We start from the raw sequence: 26,152 nt of genomic DNA, 5'->3' as shown, positions 1-26,152 counted from the left end.
ACCTTCTTTAGCCTACCTTGTCCTTCTTGGTCCTTGCTTATTCGAACCACCACTTACCGAGCACTGGCTGTGTGTGCAGCACTGTATTGGGCACTCAACATATATGTCTCCATACCTTCGCCCACAAGAAAGGGCTATTATATTTCTTCCCTCTCTTTGAAGAAACAAAACTAAGGCTCAGAGAACTTAAGAGACTGGTCCAAGGTTACACAATAATAAGAAGACCCTAGATTTGAGTCTAGGTCTGAGCCTGGGCTCATTGCCATTATCATTGCAGTATCTCCTCACGTCTCCACTTCCCTCCACACATATATCGATCCTACCCACTGATTCCAGTGCCTTTCCATCTCTCACGCGTATGCAGAGCATATGCACCCCTTCCCTAAAAACTGCTTCCATCTCCCAGATTTCAGTGGCATGTGGAAGCATCAGATAATTAGATGTTCTGATTGTTCTAAAAAATCAGCCCGATTCATTTTGGCATTCCAAGTCCTATCTTGAAAAGAAGGGGAGAAAACAAAGTTTTGCTTGTATAGGATGCACTGCAGAAATGATAACTTTCAAAACATTGTTTCCTTGGAGAGAAAACGTGTTGCCCCCTTTAAAGGAGTGCCTGGTTCTGCACCTGTTTAATAGTGGCCCTAGGGAGAGTCTGATGCAGGTGGACTGCAGTGTTTCCAGAGCTGTCAAGCAGATTCTAAAATGTGGCAGGGCCACATTTCACTGGTGAAGGGGTGATGGCTTTCCTGAACCCCACTTGGGGTAGAAGTTATCCCTTACTCCTTGAATCTCCTTCCCGAACTCCCCAAACGAGGCCCATGCCTTGCTTGACTTTGTATCCTTCGCTGCGGCTGACACAGCACCTCTTTATCATACATGTGACTGCACTGCATATTGAAGTTTAGATCAAATAAAAGAGAAATCAGCTCTGTCTCAGTTTGGAAGGAAAAAATTCTCATCACTTTATAAAGGGTCAATTTCACCTCGGGAGGTTGCCCTTTTATCCTTTGAAGACATGAAAACATCGTCTAAACTTAATTCTTTTTTTAAAAAGATTTATTTATTTATTTATTTATTTATTTATTTATTTATTCATTCATTCATTCATTCATGAGAGGCACAGAGAGAGAGAGAGGCAGAGACACAGGCAGAGGGAGAAGCAGGCTCCATGCAGGGAGCCTGACATGGGACTCGATCCTGGGTCTCCAGGATCATGCCCTGGGCTGAAGGCAGCGCTAAGCCACTGAGCCACCCGGGCTGCCCTAAACTTAATTCCCCTGAGAAATGTTGCAACAACAGTGCAGAAGGGAGACAAAAACATAGGAACAAGGGAAGGAAAGGAGGAAATTCACTCTGACCAAACCTACTCAAGCAAGGGATGACTGCTTTAGCATGAGAGGTGGGTGGCAGCAGAGAGTTGCTACATTGAGTGAATGAATCTGTGAGTATCTAGGGAACCGATGAAGCATTTTGGCCTGCAGGAGAAGCAGACACAGGCCAGTAGGAAATTAGTGTGAGGGCATTAGGGTGGGAGGGAGCTACTGAGCTCCAGAAAAGGGTAGGGATGGGGCCAGAGCAAGGGAGCTCCAGAAAGAAAGGTGCTGAAATGCCAGGCAAGTTATGCTGATAAAGGCAGGTCCTGAAAGGTGAGGGCAAGACCAGCAGCCAGACCAACTAGCAGCTGAACAAATCAAGACCATGACGCTAGGCTGCTATAGTCTTCCTGAGTAGCAGATGGGGTCACAGCACTGAGGAACCTTCCACCTCATTAGAGGCTGCCTGAATGCTCAACAGCATATGTTGGAGAGAAAATTCAGCCATCACATAGAAGGGTGCTGTAGATAACCTCCAGGGTGATCCAAACCAGGGAGTTTCTGAGTCTTTTAAAAAGGCTGGGAAGGTCAGCTGATGGAGATACTCAAATGCTAAGGATCAAGAGAGCCAGAGAGTGAAGTGATGAATGTCCAGGAGTTACAGCAACTCTCGAAAAGAACAGTGATGTCTTCGTTCCAAGTCTGGTCTCAAGAAATACTTATTGTGCATCTACTAAGTGCCAGGTACAGCTCTAGGCACCAAAGAACACAGCAGTGAATGGGGGAGACACAAACAGAGCTGGCATTCCTTAAAGAGTAAATGCGCATTCATCTCCCTATAAGGTCAGCCCTTCAGAGTGTACTGTACAAGTGCTCTTGGGGTGTTTCTTTGGGACTTGTCATTTTGTAAGTGTGTCCCATTTTCCAAGGTTTTACCCTTTGCTTGTTACACCTGGGGTTCATAGAGCCTGCCACCTTTCTAAGGCTGACATAGTGGTAGGTTACTGAAAACACATAAGGTACTTGGAACCTTGCTCATGGTACGAGTATTTGTTGAATTCAATGAAAAAAAAAAGTAATAGCACAAATAGTAATATTACTTTGTACTCACATTTTTCAGGTCAAACAGGGTAGGATGGTTTGGGCTTCAGACCATACCAAGACTTACAGAAGAAAACTAATTTAATGTTTTTTACTGAAGCATAGTTAACACACAATGTTATATTAGCTTCAGGTGTCCCATGTAGTGATTTGACAAGTCTATACATTACGCTCTGCTCACCACAAGTGCAGCTGCCATCTGTCATCACACAATGAAAGGTATTTAATTTTTTAAAGTAGTTTATAAAGTTCAATACGGAGTGAAACTGGAGTGAGTAGGTAACATTTTGGTTTTTTTATTTCATAAAAAGAATAATTGGACCAATATTTCATTACACAGTTTCAAATGTACTGAAAAAAATAGCTATCACTGATTTCTGAAGTGTCGAGTACAAAAGAACTGTCAGCTTTCTGAGTGTGGTTCTGTATCAGACACCAACTTTACTTATCATAAAAATCTCTTTTAAAATGGAGAGAGTGGAAAATATTCCTTTATTTTCTCTATTATTCTATTAACACTTCTGCAAAGAATAGCATTGATTAAAAAAAAAAGAGATATTAGGAAGAAGCTCAGCTAATAGTACAGACTGCCTGAATGTAACCCCAAAGAAAACATTCATCATAGCCAAAGTCAACATAAGTCTGGGAGAGATGAAAATTTCATTGCTTATATTAGCACTCAAAATTTCTAATACTGTTGGTCTGAAGGTGACTACTTTGCAGAGCAGTAACCATGTTACCAAAAAAAAAAAAAATCATATCACCTCCACCTCTCTTCTTGAAGCAGGTGGGAATGGCACTAAAAGCCTGTAAATGTAATAATGTAAATGCTTAGGAAGAGAGATGTAGAAGTATGTCTTTGAACAGCAAGGCTACCTCATCAGACATGAGACTTCTGTTTCCATAGGCCACATATTGCGAGATTCCCAGCTGGCTGGGACCTTGGACATCAGCGACCTAGCTCGACACCCTCAATCGCTCAAAAGGATAGTCCATCAACACAGCAACAAAATTGGCCCTTCCAGTTGAACAAATTCTACTTTAAAAAAAAAAAGATTTATTTATTTATTCATGAGAAACACAGAGAGAGAGGCAGAGACATAGGCAGAGGGAGAAGCAGGCTCCTCACAGGGAGCATGATGTGGGACTCAATCCCCGAACTGGGATCACACCCTGAGCCAAAGGCAGACACTCAACTGCTGAGCCACCCAGGCATCCCCAAATTCTACTGGTATATGAACCCAAACATCTGGATACAAAAAAGGTGATTTCCTCTGACAGCTGACTGACTTATTTACAGGCCCATACCAGGTTCTTGTTCCTCATCCCAGTGACCAGGCCACTCCTGGCAGGTCCTGAATCGTGAGAGACTTACACTAAAGAGTCAAATGTTATGTCAAGGCCCACAAATAGGTCTCTGTATGCATCTGCGTATTACCCCAGCCATGGATGTTAGAGGTGTAACGGCCAGATTCTGAGTGCTGGCAACCCAATTTCCCAGCATACTTTGATGTCTGCACCTTCTTGACCCATAACTGCCACAATGTGGCAGAGGCATGCATTAAACAGCAAATTCTAGGTATAAATATAGAATGAGGAAGTTAAGCTAAGGGATGTTGCTTTAATACAATTCTTCCAATGATGTTTCTCCATACTTACAGATGCAAGTGAGGAAACTGACAGAAGTTTGACATTTTCTTGTTTGACTTTAACACGGACTCATCGCAATGATGATAAGGTTAATGCATCCAGAGAGATGAAATGCTGGAGACATTTTAAAAAACATTGACACCATGTCAGTGTCTTAAGTTGTTAGCATTCTTAAAAAACAAAGGGTGTGGTTGCAAACAAACTAAATAATGAGCAATAACATAATACAGTGCATGAACTGCAACATAACTATCTTTACTTTATTACCCATGGTTCATTGAAAGAAAAGAAATCCCATAATTCAATTCTTTCTAAATGTGGAAACCAAGGCCCGGAGAGAAGAAAGAACTTGCCTAGGTCTGTAGCAGAGATGAGCCTGGAACCCAGACCTTCCTGGGCACTAAGCCAACACTTGTAAATCATGCTGCATCTATAAGTTGGCGAGAAGCACCTTCTCTTATTAAGGGTGCATGGATTCTGGAGCATGGCTCATCAAAATTTATAGAGCCATCAATGTCTGCAATAAAAAGCTCAGCCAGATTTCCTTTCTTTTACTTTTGTTTTTTGCTAGATTTCCTTTTTAATGAAAGTATTAAAAGCACCATTTGAGAGAACATTGTTTATTTGCAGTATCTCCTCCTGTTAAGCTTGATTTAGTGTTTAAGCAGAGAAATCTAATCTCATATAAATCTCAACAGTAAATAATACAGGTTTCAAATCAGATAAAGTATGAATTCAACTTCCAGATTTGTGTTCCTTTCTCTAATTGACAATGCGGCTCTTTGCTGTCATTCACACAGGAGATACTGCGTCTCACCTGTAATCAGATGAACTCTTTGAATTAAAATACTGCTCAATTCAAAAAAAATAAAATAAAATACTGCTCAGTTCTCCCCTGCTTTGAAGTTTGTTTTAGACAATCAGAATCCACAAGTTTCTTAAATTCAAGCAGACATTCATTATTGTTGGCTGAATTGTTTTTTTTTTTATTATTTCTATGTGGAGGTAGAAGAAATCTAGAGTTTTTTTTTTTTTTGAAATCTAGAGTTTTGAAGTCCTAATTATAACCAAACTTTACATATTGAAATTTGAAACACTTAAAGACAATATTAGATATTTGAATGCCATGTGGCATATACTCAAAGCTTGTCTGATTTCCCATGGGCTAATACAGAAAGCAGAATTTCAATCATTTGCTCATTCTGACTTCTGGTTTCCACATCAGCAAAACATGTTCTGATTGCCCATTTTTGAGCAGGGAACTGTTGTAGATGCAGAGATGAGATGTGGAGTAGGAGAGAGAGAGGTGGGAAGGAGTGGCCAGGTATAGAGATGGATGACTGAACCTTGTCGCTATCCTCCCATCAGTGGTCTAGAAAGAGTATTAAGACAGGGACATATACATAATTCAGGAGGGTCAATGGAGGGAAGAAGTGTTCCAGGGAAGTTTCAGGAGTGCCTCCAAGAGGGAGGGGATGGGAACTTGGCCTTGAAGAATAGGAGAATTTCAATCGGTATCCCTGAGGGGCTAGGAGCAAGAGAGTATTCCAGGTAGGAAGAAAAGCAACAACAATGGCACAGAGGTGGGAAAGGGCAGATGAAATCGGGGACGGAACGGAAACAAGCCCATACACTCTAACTGCTTGGTAGGGCTCATGTATGCAGCAAAACCATATGGCTGCCTAATTAGAGACACTCATTTCAATGCTCTTGTGGCATTAAGTTAAGCTACAGGCAGCTCACAGTCCAAGTCTTTTTGGAACTGTAATCCATATAATGACAATGGCTTGTGGACTATTGTCTGGCTAGGCCCCACTGGAAGCTTGTATCAAAGCTAATAATGAGAACTGGGAGCTCCAAAGACCCAGGACAGATGTAAAGCCTTCCTCTGTGTCTGACAAGTTACCAGAGTTCTTGTGTTTGCTTGGAACTTAGCAAAATCAAGACAGAGCAGGAAAGTGGAAGCCAGGGCAGGCTGTTTCTTTTTTGATGGACCTCCTAACAGCTCTGAGGGAGTCCACAAACTGCAAGCCTCTAAAATAGCATTGACTGATTTCAGAATGTACAAAGATAGAATCTGGAAGTCTGAGGCTGGGAGCTGTAATTCTTTACAGCTGGTCTCTAAACAAAAACCTACAGATGCAAACTGGACCAAACTATTTAGAAAAATCAAGAACTCTTTGGCTAAATTTGTACAATAGGCAAAAATTTTAAGAATCCTTCCAGGAATTTCCATTTTCCATTTCCCACTGGGGCACAGTTCAAAGCTGCCCCTTGATACTCGTGGAACACAGCTACAAACCCCACAGCAAGAAGGAAAAGACCGAAAAAACATTCATCCCATCTATATGGCCACGCTTTGTATGACTTTATTCCACGTGCTGTTTCCTCGCTAAAATAATCAGCGTCTCTGATGATCACACATTATGCATTTGACAGTACTGAAAGTGGTCACCAGTTTCAGGTACTAGTACATCCAATGAAAATAAAGGTACTTTATGACAAACCTAGGAGCAGAAACTTCATTCACAAAAGGTAATTGCTTTTCCCTACCACAAGCACTGCCTTATGTTCGTTGACTCACTTATTTTTTTTTTGACTCACTTATTTTAATTCAAATAATGTATGGTCCACCCCAGCAACCTGAAAAATGGTTCATATAACATTTTAACTCAGATTTACTGAAGTACAATTTTTAAAAAATATTTTATTCATGAGAGACAGAGAGAGGCAGAGACACAGGCAGAGGGAGAAGCAGGCTCCATGCAAGGAGCCCGATGTGGGACTCGATCCCAGGACTCCACGATCATGCCCTGGGCCGGAGGCAGTCGCTCAACTGCTGAGCCATCCAGGCATCCCTACTGAAGTAGAATTTGTATACTATTCACCCTTTTGAGTGTATAGTTCTATGAGATTTGACGAACACATGAAATGGTGTCTCTGTCACTACCATCAACATATAAAACGTTTCCAATACCCCTAAAAATTCCTTGAGCCCCTGCATAGTCAATCCCTTCTGACATCTCTATTTCTTGACAACTATTGATCTGTTTTCTGTGCCTTCAGTTCTGTTTCTTGCCGAATGTTAGGTAAACGGAATCATACAGCATGTAGCCATTTGAGTCTGGCTTCTCTCACTTAGCATAATGTATTTAAGATTCCTTAATGTCATTATGTACATCAATAATTTATTCCTTTTTATTGCTATGTAGTATTCCATTGTACGGATGTACCACAAAGTATTTATCCTTTCATTTGTTGAGGCCATTTGAGTTGTTTCCAGTTTTGAAAGTTATGGATAAAATTTTTACAGACATTCACACCCAGGGCTTTGTGTGAACATAAGATATCTAAAGCTCAGTATCTCTAAAATTAAATTATTGATCTTTTTCTCCAACCTGCCCACCAATGACTTTCCCTTTCTCATTAGATGGCAATTTCATCCTTCAAGTTGGTCATGCCAGAAACAACTGCAGGCATTAAACTTGTCACTTCTGAAAATAAAATAAAATAAACTTGTCACTTCTGGGATGCCTGGGTGGCTCAGCAGTTGAGCACCTGCCGTCAGCTCAGGGTATGATCCTGGAGTCCCTAGATCGAGTCCCACATCAGGCTTCCTGCATGGAGCCTGCTTCTCCCTCTGCCTATGTCTCTGCCTCTCTCTCTCTGTGTGTGTCTCTCATGAAGAAATGAATTAAAAAAATCTTTTAAAAAATAAACTTGTCACTTCTCTCATGCCACAACAATCTGTCAGTATATTGTGATGGCTCTACCTTAAGAATATATCCAGAATTCTACTACTTTTCACCACCTCCACTGCTACCACCTGGTCCAATCAACTGTTATCCCCTACCTGGATTACTGCATTAGCCTCTTAAATGGCAGCCCCTCTTTGGCCCTTGACCCCTATAGTATAGTCTCAACACAGCAACCAAAAAGCTCTTTCTAACATGCTAAGTCAGATCGTGTCACTCCTTTGCTTCCCATTTCACTCAGGGGAAAATGCTAAATCCTTAAAATGCCCTGTAAGGCCCTGTACCATCAGGTCCCTTTCCCTGCCACCTGTCTGATCTTCTGCTACTTACCTAGCCACATTGGTCTCTTTGCTGTTCTTCAAATACGTGTACCTCGCTCCTGCCTCAGGGCCTTTGCACTGACGGTTCCCTCTTCCTTGAATGTTCCTTCTCTAGAGTTTCATAAAGTTAACTCCCTCACCTCCTTCAAGTCTTTGCTTAAGTGTCATTTTCTCAATAAGGCCTGTCCAGACCATTCTGTTTAATGTAACATCCTGCCCCAACCTCACATACACATCCCACATACACATACACTGTACTCTTGATCCACCCTACCTTGCTCTACTTTTTCATTTTTGTAAACGTTTATCACTTTCCAATATACTATTGTTACATTCATGTATGAATCACGTTTAGTATCTGTATTCCACTACTAGAATGTGAGTTTTATAAGGGACGGACCTTTGCTTTATCACTAAGATATTTCAATCACCTAACACCTCCTGGCACAAAACAGGCACTCAACAAATATCTGCTGAGAGATGGACTAAAAGAACTTATGTAAGAATAATCCTCTGTGTGCAGTTTCCTAATATCCAATGCCAAGCTGGTCTTTTTTTTTAAAAGAAATGTGGTTTTTAAAAAGACTTTATTTGAAAGAGAGAGAGAGAGAGAGAGAGAGAGAGAGAGAATGAGCAGAGGAGGGGCAGAGGGAGAAGCAGATTCCTTGCTGAGCAGGGAGCTCAACAAGGGGCTTGATCCCAGGACCCTGAGATCATGACCTGAGCAAAAGGCAAATACCCAACTCACTGAGCCACCCAGGTGCCTCTCCAAGCTTGTCTTTTTAAAGGTCCTCATGAGCTGCAGCAGCCTAGATGTCGTGTGCAATTTGGAGAGTTGGGGAAAGCACTGCCAAGAATCCAAGCCTGGAATTTCAGAGAAGTCTTTTGAGTGTCATGGTGCCTGGGACATTTGGCTGATTTATATCAAGGTTTAGCCTCCATGCGGCAAACAGCAGCTATCTTTAGTATCAGCAACTTTTTTTGGACTGCAACATCAAATGTGTTCCAAGAAGTAATTGCGAAAGAGGAAAACTGCTCAGCATGTACAGTGCCTCTGAGGCGACAAGGGAAATACCACACTGAACCTAGAACTCAAAAATAACCAACCACTTAGGATAACCACTTAGGTTGGACTAATATAACTGATATATTAGTTGACATGGCAAAAATATGGGGAACTTTCCACCACACTGAATGAACACTCCTGAACATCTGCCAGTTAATTATAAAAGTGTTCTTTTCAAGAAAAATTGACTCATGTGGTTGGTACTGCTTTCTGATAAATACTGGGATGTTCTTAAAATTGCTGCCCCAAAAGCACAGACTTTGGATCACATAATCAATTAGTATTGGTTGAGTGAACAAATGAAACTTAGGATCATGGAATTTAGTATATGAAGTGGAAATAGCACTGGATTTGGGGAGACGGTACCTGAATTTGAATCCAAATACTACTACTTGGGACGCCTTGGTGCTCAGCGGTTGGGCATCTGCCTTCAGCTCAGGGCATGATCCCAGGATCCGGGATCGAGTCCCACATCAGGCTCCATACAGGAGCCTGCTTCTCCCTCTGCCTGTGTCTCTGCCTCTCTCTCTCTGTCTCGAATGAATGAATGAATGAATGAATGAATAAATAAATACTACTTATTAGCCTTGTGATATCAAAACTCTGAGATTCAGTTTCATCACCTATAAAATAGAATAATGGTTGTTGCCCTGATTACCATGTAGAGTTATGAGGAAGAGGAATAAATAACAAAACGGATATGAGAGCTATTTGTAAATTGCGAAGCATGGGACAGGTATATTACTATGCATTTTAGAGCTGAAGGGTCATCTAAAGCAATCATCTTTTTACATTTTATTTTATTTATATTTTATTTATTTATTCATGACAGACACAGAGAGAGAGGCAGAGACACAGGCAGAGGGAGAAGCAGGCTCCATGCAGGGAGTCTGATGTGGGACTTGATTCAGGGACTCCAGGATCACGCCCAGAGCCAAAGGGAGATGTTCAACCACTGAGCCACCCAGGCATTCCAGCAATCCTCTTTTTTTTTAGATTATTTATTTATTTATTTATTTATTTATTTATTTATGAGAGAGAGAGAGAGAGAGAGAGAAGCAGGCTCCATACAGGGAGCCCGACGCAGGACTCGATCCCGAGTCTCCAGGTTCACACCCTGGGCCCAAGGAGGCACTAAACCACTGAGCCACCCGGGTTGCCCAGCAATCCTCTTTTTAAACAGAGAGATCCTGAGGCTCATAGAGGGACAAATGCATGATCAATGAGGCAATGGTATTGCAGGGTCTACAAACCAGGCCTCTTGACTCACAACCCAGTTCTCTTTCCATTATATCACAACTATTTTATGTTTCTCTGAAAGTGAGGAAGGATGCCAAGAGTCTGAGGAGACCAAGGAAGCTAGAGTTAGCTGGGACACAGTACCAAAAGGAAATAACTGCACAAAGAGAAAATTAGAGATTCACAGAGTACTCCCCTCAAGTATTCAGGTGAGTACTGATCAGCACATGCATATTAGAAAGCTAGCCACGGCTAGAGAAAGAACTTCTCCCCAAATTCTAGGAGTTCTTGGAGTTCTCACAGAGCTGGGAATAGAGACAGTTCTCACAAGCCACACTGGAATCCTCATGGCTCACAAGGCATAGGGTATTCAAAAGGGTCTTGGCTCAGTGGTAGGAAACAACTATAGAACAAATGCTGCTCTGTTTCCTTCTAAAGTTTTAAAGAAAGTCAAGAAAAGATCAAACTATTCCAAGTAACCTAATTACATACCAGAAAAAAAGTTCAAGAAGAATGTAAAAACACCAAGCACAATTGACAAAATGCAACCCAAATCCAGCAACATACATATATATGCAATGATCAAATGGGATTTATCCCAGGAATGCAAAGTTGGTTCAACATCTGAAAATCAATTAATGTAATGTCATATCAATAAAATGAAAAACCAAAAATCACATGATAATCTCAATAGATGTAGAAAAGCATTGGACAAAACCCAACACTCTTTCATGATAAAAACACTCAACAAACTTGTAACAGAAGGAGACTACTATATATGTTGGCAAATTGAACTCCAATAAAAAAAAAATACAAAAAATAAAAAATAAAAATGAAAAAAAATGTGTGACCAAAAAAAAAAAAAAAAAAAAAACAGAAGGAAACTTCATCAACTCAATAAATGGCATCTATAAACAACCAAGAGCTGAGAAGAAAAGGTATAGACAGGGAAAAGACATTTGCAAAGGTATATCGACATTTGCAAAGGTATATCTGATAAAGGACTGTTACTAAAATTATACTCCCCCCCCCCAAAAAAAAACCCTCTTAAAACTCAGCAATAAGTTATGCCTGGGTGGCTCAACGGTTGAGCGTCTGCCTTCAGCTCAGGGCATGATCCCAGGATCTTGGATTGAGTCCCATATTGGACTCCCTAGAGGGAGCCTGCTTCTCCCTCTGCCTGCGTCTCTGCCTCTCTCTCTCTCTCTCTCTCTCTTTCTTTCTGTGTGCCTCTCATGAATAAATAAATCTTTAAAAAAAACAAACAAAAAACTCAGCAATAAGAAAACAAACAGCCCAATTAAAAAATGGGACAAAGGCCCTAACAGACAACTCACCAAAGAAGATATACAGACAGCAAATATAAGTATATGAAAAGATGCTCCAAATCACATGTCATTACAGAATTGCAAATTAAAACAAGAATGAGATACCACTACACACCTATTAAAATGGCCAAAATCCAGAGCGCTGACTACACCAAATGTTGGGGAGGATGTGGAGCTAAAGGAACTCTCATGTCTCTGGCGGGAAGGCAAAATGGTAGAGCCAGTTTGGAAGAAAGTTTGGCATTTTCTTACAAAACTAAACACCATATCATTCAGCAATCACACTCTTGGTAATTACCCAAAGGAGACGAAAACCTATGTCCACACAAAAACCATCACAGGGATGTCTATAGCAGCTTTATTTACAATCAGGCAAAATGTGGAAGCAACCCAGATGTTCCTCAATAGGTAAATGGATAAACAAACTAGGGCACATCCCAACAATGGTGCAATGGAATATTATTTAGCACTAAAAAGAAGTAAGCTATCAAGCTATTAAAAGACATGGAGAAAGCGTCAGTGCACATTGTTAAAGAAGCCAATCTGAAAAGGATATGTTCTGGGAGAGGCAAAACAATGGAGACAGTAAAAAGATCAGTGGTTGCCAGAAGTTCAGGGTCAGGTGGGATTAACAGGTGGCATACAGGGGGTTTTTAGGGCAGTGAAATTATTCTGTATGATACTGTAGTGGTGAATATATATCATTGTATGTTTGTCAAAACTCATAGAATGTACAACTCAAAGAGTGAACCCTAATGTAACCTATAGACTTTAGTTAATAATAATTAATTATTGGCTCACCAATCATAAAAATGTACCACACTAATGCAAGATGTTAATAATAGGGGAATCTGTATGGTGAGGAGAGGTTGGGGCCCAGAGAGAAACTCTCTATACTTTCTACTCAATTTTTCTATAGACCTAAATCTACTCCAAAAAATAAAGTCTATTAACTTTTAAAAACACCACTTATAGTATTACAAAAAACAAAACTCTTTAGTCATAAATCTAACAAATTATACACAAGCCTTTTGTGGAGAAAATTGTAAAACTTTATTGAAAAACTCCCTTCAAATATGGAAATAATGGAGAAATGTATCATGACCTTGTGTAAGAAGATTCATTAACTTAAAAATATCAATTATCAGGTGGAGGAATGGGCAAAATGAGTGAAGTCGAGTGAGAGATATAGACTTCTAGGTATAGAATGAATAAATCATGGGGAAAAAGGCACAGCATAAGGAATAGAATAAAGTTAATGGTATTATAGTAGCATAGTATGGTGACAGATGGTAGTTACACTTGTGGGGGGTATAGCATAATGTATAAATTTGTCAAATCATTATGTTGCACATGTGAAACTAATCTAACATTGTATGTCAGCTATACTTCAATAAAAATATAAAATTGATTCCCATATGTCAAATGCAATTCTAATAAATTTCCCAATTTTTTTGTGGAAAACAAGCTAATTCCAAAAAATGCTAAAAAATCAGAGGGCGGAAAAAAAAAAAATCAGAGGGCGGGGATCCCTGGGTGGCTCAGCAGTTCAGCACCTGCCTTCAGTCCAGGGCATGGTCCTGGAGTCCCGGGATCGAGTCCCACGTCGGGCTCCCTGTGTGGAGTCTGCTTCTCCCTCTGCCTGTGTCTCTGCCACTCTCTCTCTGTGTCTCTCATGAATAAATAAATAAAATCTTTAAAAAAAAAATCAAAGGGCCAAAAGCAGCCAAGATATTGCAAAAGAATGATACAGATGGGAGGATAAACTGCCAGATATCAAGATTTTTTAATATTTATAGTGATCAACAGAAATGATGTGCTATAAATGCTGTGTGTGTATGATTCACCTCTGATAATAATTAAGGAATAATTAAGGGGTTGTATGATAAGAAATTTGCTACGATGTTACACTGATGCCTGAAATAATTTTGTTTCTTTCACATTACATCTTCCTAACAAAAATAATTTAATAGAAAAACTATAGTAATTAAGACCATGTGGTTTTAGTGCAAGGGTAGATAAACAGTCCATTGGAATAGGATGGAGTCTGGAAATAAGTACACACATACACAGCATCTCGATTGATGACAGAGAAGTAATTACAGATCATTGAAGAGGATGGACTATATAATACAAATGATTCTGGGACAGAAGTTTATCTAAAAAAAAAAGAAGAAAAGAAAGAAATCCCTATTTTGCACCATATGAAAATCACTTGTATTTGTATTTTTTTTTTTTTTACTTGTATTTGTATTGAAGATTGTTCTTGGACTTAAATGTAAATATGAAACTATAAGATGTTTAAAAGACCACACAGGAGTACAGCTTTATGACCTCAGATTAGAGAAGCAAGCAAAAACCGCTAAAGAAAATGATGATCTTCTTTTCACTAAAAATCCCTACTGAAAGTAACAAAGACAAACCACATGCTGGAATGAGATACTTAAGTATATAAAGCTAATAAAAAATTAATATAGGCAATATATAAAAAACTTTCTAAAAATCAGTAAGAAATTATCACCTAATCTAAAAACTGGACAAAAGACACATTTTGAAGAAAATGTTTATAATGAATATAAACATTAGATCATTTTAATAAAGAAAATGTAAATTAAAACTAAATGAGATATATTTCAGACCTACGAAATTGGCAAAGGCCAAAAAAATTAGAGAATATTTGTTGACAAAATATGGAGCAACAGGAACTTGCACCTACAACTGCTAGAAATGTAACAACTATTTTGGAAATGTTGGGCATTACCTGCTGGAATTGGCATGGCCTTACCCTATAACCTAGCAATTATATTCCTTGGTTTGGAGAAACTTTTTCATAAATGCATCTAGAGGCATATAAAAATAGTCATTGTAGTATTTGAAATGGGCAGAAACCTGACAGAATTACCCAAGTATCTATTAATAGTAGGATACACTGTGGTATATTTCTACAGTGGGACAGTATGCAGCAGGAAAAAATGAATGAATCATACTTATGTGCATCTTACAAAGCTGAATCTTAGGGACATAATAAGTGAAAGAAGTAAGTCACAAGAGAAAACATGGAGAAAACATGTGCTATGATTCCATTTATGTAAGGAACAGGCAACACTAAACAATACACAGTGAGGATACATGAACAGTAAAATTATAATAAAAAGCAGGTGAATGTTTAATTTAACATTAACGACAGTGTTTGCCTGTAATCTACAGGATTAAAAATGATGTGATCAAGTAAAGGTTAACAAGAGGCTTCTAAGGTACTAGTTAGGTGTTCATTTTATAATTTTAAACTGTACATGAACAATTTATATATTCTTCTCTATGCATTATATACTTCATAAAATATTTTTAAGGGTAAAGAGTTAAAAATAAGCACAATAGTTTGAAGAATAAAAACAAAGTGAGGGGACTCCGACTAATGGAACAAAATAGATAATCTGAGGGAAATGAAAAAAGTACATTTTACCGAACATCATACCAAAAATCTTTGTCAATTTTCAGGTAAAGAAGTCAACGTGAAAACAAAATTTTTAAAATCTTAAGAAGAAATTTAAAAAGATTTATTTATTCATGAGAGACACAGACTGAGAGAGAGAGAGGCAGAGACATAGGTGGAAGGAGAAACAGGCTCCACGCAGGGAGCCTGATGAGGGATTCAATCCCGGATCCCGGGATCACGACCTGAGCCGAAGGCAGATGCTCAACCGCTGAGCCACCCAGGAGTCCCTTAAGAAGAAAAAAATTTATTTACTTATTTTTTATTTTTATATTTTTAACACCCAGTGCTCATCCCATCAAGTGCCCCCCTCAGTGCCCATCACCCAGTCACCCCCACCCCCCGCCCACCTCCCTTTCCACCACCCCTAGTTCGTTTCCCAGAGTTAGGAGTCTCTCATGTTCTGTCTCCCTTTCTGATATTTCCCACTCATTTTTCTTCCTTTCCCCCTTATTCCCTTTCACTATTTTTTATATTCCCCAAATGAATGAGACCATATAATGTTTGTCCTTCTCTGATTGACTTATTTCACTCAGAAGAAAATTTTTAAGATCATTTGTATAACTTCTGGGTAAGGAAGAATTAAATAAGTGAGACTCAGAAAGTATAACTTGTAAAAAGAAGATTGATAATTTTCATTACATGAAAATTAAAAATTTCTCTGCATCAAGAGTCATTGGGAAAAAATAAATATAAAGCAATATCATAGACGAAATATTTGGAACCCTTATTCCTAACAAAGGAGTAGAATATGTAAAGGATATATTAAAAACTCTTATTAATCAATACCTAAAAACCAAATACATTCTAAAAATGTGCAAAAAAATAGAAACAGGAAATTCAGAGAAGAGAGAACATGAATAAACTCATGAAAATATGTTCAACTCCACTGGTAATCAGGGAAATGCAAATTTAAACCATCCCTTAGGGCAGCCCTGGGTGGCTCAGAGGTTTAGCATCCCCTTCAGCCCAGGGCGTGATTCTGGAGACCTGGGATCAAGTTCCGCGTTGGGCTCCCTGCATGGAGCCTGCTTCTTCCTCTGCCTGTGTCTCTGTCTCTCTCCCTCATTCTGTGTCTCTCATGAATAAATAAATAAAAATTTTTAAAAAATAAAAAATAAAAAAATAAACCATCCCTTAGATTGGTAAAATTTTTAAAGGCTGATAACCCCAAATTTTGAATCAGATATGAGAAACTCCCAAACACTGTTGCTGATTCTTTAAATTGTTATGACCACTTTGGAGAGTAATTTGCAAATATTGAGTAAGGTTAAAAATGGGCATACTCTATGATCCAGAAATTACCCTGTTAGATTATATACCCTAGATTCTGGTTCCTGAGAGCCTTTAAGGGCATCTACTAGATCAACTTTTTTCATAATAACACTAACACATGATTTGTTTTTTATCTCATGAGTGTACAGTGGAGTTTTCAAGAGTCTACATGATATATCATATGACAACAGATCGAATGGAGAAATTGGTGGGAAAATCCAAACGTTACAGAGATTTGCAAAGATATAAAACAATAGCACTCTTATAAAGTTTCTTTTTGTTTTGTAAAATAACAGGTTTTCATTTTTATAAAAATGTTACTTCTGGGATGCCTGGGTGGCTCAGTGGTTGAGCATCTGCCTTTGGCTCAGGGTGTGATCCCGGGGTCCAGGATCGGGTCCCACATCAGGCTCCCTGCATGGAGCCTGCTTCTCTCTCTGCCTGTGTCTCTGCCTCTCTCTCTTCTCTCTCTCTCTCTCTCTGTGTTTCTCATTAATAAATAAATAAAATTTTTTTAAAAATGTTACTTCTACATGAACAAAGAATTATTTAAATTATCTCATCCTTAATTTCTATTTCTGTTAAATAACATTAGCTATATAACCCACATAAACAAGAGCTCTTTGGGGTCCTCAATAATCCATGAGTCTCCATCTGGACTCATTTACCAATGTTTGCTAAGCATCTTCTAGTGCCAGGCTCTGGAATGGGCTCTTTATGGCATACGGGGACACAAGGTACCCCAGCTCCACCTTCTTCGAGGCTCTGGCTGAATCTAGTTGATTCCTCCATAGACAAGTGACCCCAAAGAAGCCTCAGGGTTATTTTATCCATAGCACTAAAAGCCTCAGCTACTTTCCTCCCACCCCTGAAACGTTGCAATTTTCTAGTTGTTCCACTATCATGTTACCAGTGTGGTCATCTACCAACCTCAGGGCCCAGAGCCTGGGAAGATTCCAGTGGCATCTGTGCTTCTAGTTTCAGTCATGTAAGTTGCCAGGTCATAAGAAAAAAATGGTAACAGACCACATCTGGGCTCATATTTAATTGCCCGCCGAGTTCAACTAGTTACCACCACAGATTCTTTAATTTGAATGTTGTTCCCTCTTAGCCATATTACCCACTTATTCTGGGATTTTAAAAGTGGCCCCAGAGAGCTACAGTTATTAAGAATATGGCACTCTTCACAAATACCAATATAATACCACTGTTCAACTCATCTGAGCACAGGGGCATTATTGGCAACTGACAGGCTGCCTGATATACTCAGAGCTTTCTTAAATTCCACAAATTTTTGACTCTCCATATTTTTTTGAAGGTCACCTGTGTGCCAGGCACTGGGAGATCTACTCTATCCAAATACATATCAAATACATCAGTGTTATTTTCTTCACCTAATCCTTGTAACAGCCCTGATGGTTAATGATATCATCTTTTTACAGACCCAGCACATACATGCATTTCAGTGCTAAGGCTTCTTGGTTGCTGGTGCCTTTTGAAAAATGGAGAACAGTGGTAACAATTCAAGAGGGGCCTGCTCTCATGGGCTTTGTGAACTGTCCATTCACGGAGGGGATATCTCTCCATGGGTTCTCTATCTATCCATCATCTATCTATAATGTATCTACCTTTACCTATCTATCAATCTATCAGTGTGTTTTGATACACACATGTAGATCTCTCTCTATATATAAATACTTATGTATGTTGTTCCCTCATTTGATATTCCCAAGAATGGTTATTATACCCATCTTACAGACAAGGGAGGGCTAAGAGGCAAAAACTTTTGGTTAAGTCACTGGTCCAAAGTCATAGAGCTCCTAAGTGGTGGGCCATGGCTTCCTGCTCAGTATTTTTTTTTGTTAATTTTTTTTTACTTATTTATTCATGAGAGACACACAGAGAGAGAGAGAGGCAGAGATGCAGGCAGAGGGAGAAGCAGTCTTCATGCAGGGAGCCTGATGTGGGATTCGATCCTGGGTCTCTAGGATCAGGCCCTGGGCTGAAGGCAGGCGCTAAACCATTGCCTGCTCAGTCTTATATGACTTCCATGAGCTTTCTTGACACAGTCCTCCAACCCCATCCTGTAGCCTTCTCTGACTCCTCAGTAGCCATCTCCCTTACATGGCCCTAATTCAAAGAAACCCAGAGTAAAAAAAAAAGTAACAGAGTGGACAGCTTCCTTAGAGCCTACTCAAATTTGCCATGGATCCTACTCCCAAGCTTTCAAGATTCACAGGGAAAATCTGCTCCCTCTACCACATGACAGCTCTTCTGAAATGGCTCCTGCACACTGTTTTTTGCCATTAACTAGCTGTGTTACCTTGACTGTTACTCCCTTCTGAGCCTTGGTTTCCTCGCCTGTTGATCGAAAAAAAAATGAATTAATAATCTGAGTCACGTTTTAGCTCTGAGATTCTAGAATTTTAGACACAAAAGAAGTCAGGTCTTCTTAGTGAAAACCAAAGTACTCTGATTTGAATTTCCAAGACTAGAGAGCACACTTGTGGATTAGCTGATCTGTAGAAAGCACAGACACTTGACAGAACATAACTTCTTGAAAAGCTAAAAACCAAAGCAGCCCAATCCTCCACCACTTGAGCAAGGTTGCAACACAGCAAAGCAAAACAACAAGCCCAATTCAGCTGCCACTCGTCTCCAACCAGACTCATGAATATCATTTGCCAAGTGGCTTCACACGACCCCTTACAAGCAAAGTACTGCTAGTGGGAGGGAATGAAACAAGTATTGACCTGGAAAGTAAACTAAGTTCAGATCTCAGTCCAGCCACTTTTGGGCTGTTTCACTGCCCTGAGCTTCAGCTTCCACCTCTATAAAGTGGGATAATAATTCCTGCCTTGTGTGGCCTTCAATGGATTGTTGTGCAGTGTTTTAGTGGCTGTCAAAATGCCTTAAAAAACTTTAATGCGGTAATGTGAATTTAATCTGATTAATTCCTTGAGAACAAGAGCTAAGGTATCACCGGGCCCAAGGATTTACAGAATTCATTATGGCCAGCTAGACAGGGAGGTACCAGTCACGAATCAATTTTCCCCTATAAGTGTTTTTGATAAAAGCCAAACAATGGAATCTTCCTAAAAGAATACAAAGAGCTAATAACTGAGGCCAACACTTGATTTAAGAATAGGATTCAGTTTGATCATGATCACAAATGATGCACTTACCTTATGTGCCCAGAACGAGAGGAGAGTGCCCATAAGCCCAGCCAATCTTGATGGCTCCTGGAAGGGCCAGGTCTTTCTGTCGTTGACTGCTCAATGGCAAACAGTGGTAACGTGCTTTGTGGGTAGAAAATAGCTATCTCCAATGGAGAGGAGAGTGGCAGTATCCAGCCTGGTCATCTTTCTTCTGAGACAGGTTTCGTCATTTCTTGCCCAGAGTGGTCTTTGCAAAAGCCCCAGGGGAACAGGCTGTTACTCCCGGGCTCAACCAGCTAGGTGATTCTTAAAATGTCTAAATCTAAAGCCTAAGGAACTACAAAGAACAGAATTGGCTAGTAGACAAGATCCTATTTGTTGCACGATTCATTCCCTTCATCAGAAGACTCACAAGTAAACTGGCACAGAAAGAATCCTTTTTGTGGATAGTCCTCTGGTCTAGGTTGCCAAAGTCAACCAGAAATGAAGCAGCCTGAGGGACCTTGAGAGCCTGGACAGCCAGTTGGCCAGTTGGATGGGGAGACATACAGGCAAGTGGGCAACAGGGAAGGTGGGCTGGCAGGCAAGGGCTCTGGCTTGGTACCCAAGGACCTGCTGGGAGTGAGAAGAAAAACAGTGACCAGAGGGAGCCAGGTATCTAGGAGGGAAGAAGACTGAACTCAATCATTTGCTCACAATCAGAACTGGAATCCAGTCTAGATATTTGCAGCTTTTGAAAAATCTTCAGTTGTGTCGAAGAGTGAAAGGAGTATTAGATGTCAAGCTTCTGTTTTTTATTTTGTCTTGAGAGTTAGAAGAGGTAGGACTTCAGTTTGCTGAGCCTGGACCATGGGGAAGCCTGCTCAGTAGACCTCTTCTCAATGACAATGACTACTCAAACTCCACATCATTCCTTCTTTTCCAAGCTCTAGCTATCCTCCCAAAAAAACATCAAGCTCCTCAAAATATTAGCAAGAAGCTGGTCTAGTTGGCCCATAAAGAGCCTCTCTTGACCATAAGCTCCTGAGAACCACACTTTTCCATGCCCAAATCAGATCCAGGTCTTCAGGGTGACGGTGGCCTTTGCACTTTTTTCTGTTGTTTGGGCCTTGGTTGCCTCATGGTAAAGCTGAGTACAGAGTACCTAAGGATTGTCTACAGCACCTCCTGGATCACCACTGCCAATAATCACATGACAGTTCCTCATAGTTCAATGTCTCTAACTAAATTCATTATGTTCACTTTCATACTTACCCACCTCCACAATTGCTTCTATCTCAATGGCTGTTGATGTTCTTAGAACCTCAAGTCAAACCTGGGAAGCAGCCTAGATTTTACCACTGATACTAAGCTTGCTTACCTTGTATTAAGGCCAGTGCTATGTAGTTTATGCATATTTTGATTACCTAAACCCATTGATCTTACCTCCTTGATATGACATGAAGCTTGTCACTACATAGTTCAGCCTCGCACCATCTCTTGTCTAAACACTTGCCATGACTTCATTGGTTCATTTATTCAACCAAAATTTATTGAGGCTCTACCATGTGCTAGGCATTGGGCTGAGGATTCAGTAATAAGCAAAACATATCCCTCCTCCCATGGAGCTTACATTCTAGAAGAGACAAGGGTTAAGCCAGTTGTTCAATCCATTCTCACTACAGCCAGCTTGCTCTTTCTAAAATACAGATCTAACCTTTCAGGTACTACCATGAAACCTTCAGGATAAGGTCCAAACTTGTTAACTTGGCATTTAAGGCTTCACATGCCTTTCCCAATTTACCTTTTCAAACCCCAAATCCAGTCTCCTCCCTAAAACAGATGAGGATACACATACACACACTTAAGTCCCTCCTTTCTACTTCTAACAGCTTATCGGCCAGCCAGACTTCATTGAAACCATGCTCTCCTAACAGCTCATGTATAACCATACCTGCATGGCTTCAGAGTCCCTCTCTGAAAACTAGTCCCTAGGGGCTTTCCCCATCCCAAAGGCTGGTGTCTCATGAAACCAGATTGCCCATAATGAGGCTGAATATTGGAAGGAAGCCTTGACACTTCCTACTTACTCTGTCTGTAATGGCCTTCTCCCCTGTACCTGGAAAACTCCTATTTATCCTTCAGATCCCAGCTTGGATGGTTCTTTCTCATGGAGGCCTTCAAGGTGCCCCCCTCCTGCCTTCCCCTGCAGCTCCTATTGGATGAGGTAATCATCCTTGATATGTCCCTCATCATTCCACTGTCATTTTTTACTGTCTGTCTCCCCCAAAGGCTGAGGTCTCATCGGCTTTAGTCACCACTCTATTCCCGGTATCTGCCACAACACTGACACTGAATGAATGAATTGTTGAATGGATAAATAAGTGAATGAATGAACCTTTGAAAAAAAGAAAGAAATGAAAGAAGTCCTAACTGAATGGATTGATATATCATGTCCATGGTTTGAAAGACAATATTGTTAAGATATCAAATCTCCCCAAATTGATCTATCAATTCAAAGCAATCATAATAAGAATCCAAGAAAACCTTTTACTACATATAATAGATGTCAAAAAATGAATTCTAAAGTTCATATCGATAAAGGAACTAGAAGAGCCAAAAAATTTTAGGGAAAGAGAATAAAGTCATAAGACTATCATTATTTGATTTCAAGGGCCCATAGAACATAAACACACATACATTATAATCATATAGACTATATTTTGTGACCAAAATGAAATTAAAGTAGATATCAATAACAGAAAGATAATTGGGAACTCTATGAACACACAGAAGCTAACTAACACACTTCTAAATAATGCATGGCTCAAAGAGGAAGTCTCGGGAAAATAAAAAAATACATTGAACTGAATGAAAATACAAAATACCAAAATCTGTGGGACACAGCCGAAGCAGAGGCAAGAGGGAAATTTATAGCACTAAATGCTTAAAAAAGAAAAAGTCTCAAATAAATAATCTAAGCTCACACCTCAAGAACCCAGAAATAGAAGAGCAAAATAAACCCCAAGCAAGGAGAAGGAAGGAAGTAATAAAGATAAGAGTAGAAATTTTAAAAAAAGGGTAGAAATTGATGAACTTGAAAAGAGGAATAATTTTTTAATCAATAAAAGAAGGAATTGGTTCTTTAAAGATCAATACAACTGACAAACTTCTAGCAAGACTGACAAAAAAATATAGACACAAAACACAAATATCCAATTCAGGAATGAAACTGGGAATATCATAACAGACCCTGGAAACATCAAAATGATAATAAGGGCATACAACAGACAACTCTACATACATACGTTTGGTAATTTAGACCAAAATAGACCAGTTCTTTGAAAAACATAAAGAAACTACAACTCCTTAAATATGGAACATATCATTTCAATAATCCTATAACTATCAAATAAATCCATAATTTAAAATCTCCCAAGAAAGAAATATCCAGGACTAGATAGCTTTTCTGCTTCCCTAGAAAATCTTACCAAACATTTAAGGGAGAATTAACATAAATTCTACACAGTCTCTTCCAGTAGAAAAGGATAAACACTTTTTGATAGCTTTATGAAGCTGGTGTTACCATGATATCAACACCAGAGAAAAACATAAGGAAAGAAAACTATAGAGCAATATCCTTCATGAGAAAACACAAGAGTCCTTTACAAAATAAGAGCAGATTGGATCCAGCAAATATGTCAAAAGAATAATACAGTATAACTAAGTAGGAAGACAGTGAACCTATAAAGGAGACACAGAAGGAGAGAAAGAGATAGGAAAAACAAAGAAGAACACCATGTCTTATGAGCCAACGTTAAAACCCTCAGGTGAGGAAGTATTGGTCAAGTTCGTTATCTGTTGGAGAGAAGTCAAGCAAGATGAGAAAGGAAATATTGCTTAGTGACAAGAATGTCATTGATGACTTTGGTAAGAGTAGTATAGGAGAAGTGTTGGAGGCAGAAGCCAGAGAACAGTGGGAGGGGAGTGAGAGGCAAGGAACTTAAGACATTGAGTACAGACAACTCCTTCTAGAAGGATGGCTATGAGAGTAGGAGAGAGAGAGAGATTTCATTAGCTTGAGAGGCAGCTGAGATAGGATACGGGGAAGTATTTCTAGTGCAGGAAGATTTTTGGACATATTTAATTGCTGGGACGAATGAGCCCAGAAGAGGTCATTCCCATAGGTGACAGGGAGTAATTGATGAAGAGACAATCCCCAAGGAGAAGAAGATGGGATCCACTGCAGGAGGTGAGAGGCTGGCCTTCGCCTAGAAGAGGAACCTTATTCCCCTACCGTAAGAAAGAACAATGTGGGTTTGAGTCCTGGACTATCTATCTTGTGACTTCAGACAAGTCGTAGCCCATCTTTAAACTTCTGCTTCTCCACCTGTAAAGTGCTAATAAATATATCAACTTCTGTTTTTCTTTCCTCTCAAAATGCTACCTTCAGTACTGGATTAAGATCCTATCTCACATATGATGCCCACTTGAACTCTGTCCTCTGACATCAGTTGATGTGATGTGGTAGTTAAAGAGCCACCAACAGTATGGCCTTGGACAAGCTACTTAACCTCTCAAAGCTTTAGTTTCCACATTGGTAAAACGGGGATGATATTACCTCTTGCCTCACAAAGTCACTTGAGGATTCAAGAAAGTTTAACACATAAAGTGCTTAGCATAGCAGCTGACCTATTTTAAGTGCTTAATAAACTGCAGGTATAATCTACAAGGGAGAAAGTAACTGGAGAGCAAGGTTTGTGTTTTGCTTATCTCCGTATATCTCACAAACCTGTCACAGACTTGGCACTCAGAAGATATTGCTAAACTGAACTGTATTTCATAGAGTTGAAAGACATCCAAACTGGTAGGGATTGTCCAAGGTCACATAGCTAGCAGGTCAGAGGCACAACTGGGGTTAGATGCCAGGTCCACCGTCTCCCAGTCCAGGGAGGGCTCTTTCTAGTACATTATACAGTGGAGGGTGACATGAACACACATTTCTAAGAACACAACTGCTGTGTAGGGCAATAAAACTATTTATAAGTAAATGCCCACTCAGTAGATAGATAGAACAGAAAAAGATCTTTAGTTGCTTTTGCTTGCAGAACTTCACAGCCAGGTCACTCCCACCTGCTATTATGATCTAATAGCTTTGAAGCTTCCCCTCTTGGTTCTGATTCATCACACAATTCTCTATGGCTTCAGGCTAATTTAATTGTTAGAATTAGCCCGTTGAAGAGTTGAGACTCACAATGATCAAGTTAAATTCACATGGCATGATCAGAGTTTAATTTGATATTGTGGCAAAATCCTTGTTAATTATAATGTTGGTATCATTACAAAATGATGATTCACTTTTCATATGTCTCTGAGGAAATTAAGGCAAGGCATATTGGGACCTGGTGCCAGTTAAAGTCCTGAAAAGGTTAAAAACCCAAGGAAGCACAGCACACAACTATGCTCAACTAACTGTTGACAACTGTGCAAAATAAATCCAGTGGAGGAAAGATGGCCTTTACAACAAACGGCATTGGAGCAACTGGACATTTCTAAGTGAAAAAAAAAACATAGACCAAAGCCTCACACCTCATACAAAAATTAACTCAAAATGGATCATGTATTTGAATATAAAACATAAAACGATAAAGGTTTTAGAAAAATAGGACAAAATCTTCGTGATTCAGGACTAGGCAAAGAATTTTAGACTTGACGCCAGAAAGATGATCTCTAAAAGGAAAAATCAGTAAATTGGACCCGGCAAAAATGTAAAAACTTTGCTCTTCAAAAGCCCATGTGGAGAATGAAAAGACTAGCTGAAGACTGGAAGAAAATATTTGCAAAGTCCATATCTGACAAAGGACTTGTATGTAGCATATATGACGTGCTCTCAAATTCCAACAATAAGAAATAACAGGCCAATTAGAAAATGGGCAAGAGATGTGAAGATATATTTCACCAAAGAGGGTATACAGATTGCAAAAAGCACATGCTCAACATCATTAGCCATCGAGGAATGCAAATTTATAACCACAACGAGATATCACTACACACATATCCAAATGGCTAGAAATAACAGTGATACCATCCAATACTAGGGAAGATGTAGAGAAACTGGGCCACCCAGACTTTGCTGGCAGGAATGTAAAATAGTACAGTCACTGTGGAAAACTGGTAGTGTCTTATAAAACTAAACATGCAACGTCCATACACCCCAGCAACCGTACTCTTGGACATTTATTCCAGAGACTTTAAAATTTGTGTTCATACAAAACCCCATACATGAATGTTTATAAAAGCTTATTTCTAACAGTCCCAAACTGGAAACAACTAAGATATCCTTCAGTGAGTGAACAGATAAACTGAGGTTAGCAGTCATAATGTGGGATTCTACTGACTAATAACCAGGAATGAACTAATGATACACAGAACAACCTGCATACAGTACAATTCCACTTACATAACATTCTTGAAA

At 39.5% G+C, this 26,152-nt stretch overlaps 1 protein-coding gene across 2 annotated transcripts in view; it reads right to left on the bottom strand.

The window, feature by feature from the left end:
• LOC119878093 overlaps nt 1-26,152 on the bottom strand; it is a 45,807-nt gene that overhangs the window by 7,985 nt on the left and 11,670 nt on the right. The window contains exon 1 of one of the 2 annotated variants that reach the window (XM_038588562.1): nt 4,074-4,123. The exons of the other annotated variant lie outside the window; for it this stretch is intronic. Coding sequence (XP_038444490.1) covers nt 4,074-4,108 — 35 coding nt within the window. The 5' untranslated portion in view covers nt 4,109-4,123. Of the gene's footprint in view, nt 1-4,073; nt 4,124-26,152 lie in introns of those variants that run through there. 2 annotated transcript variants of the gene reach the window in all.

This window comes from Canis lupus, chromosome X (genome assembly GCF_011100685.1).
Source record: "Canis lupus familiaris isolate Mischka breed German Shepherd chromosome X, alternate assembly UU_Cfam_GSD_1.0, whole genome shotgun sequence".
Classification (NCBI taxonomy): domain Eukaryota; kingdom Metazoa; phylum Chordata; class Mammalia; order Carnivora; family Canidae; genus Canis; species Canis lupus.
The sequence above is the reverse complement of the archived record's forward strand: the minus strand, read 5'-3'. Positions and strand labels throughout refer to the sequence as shown.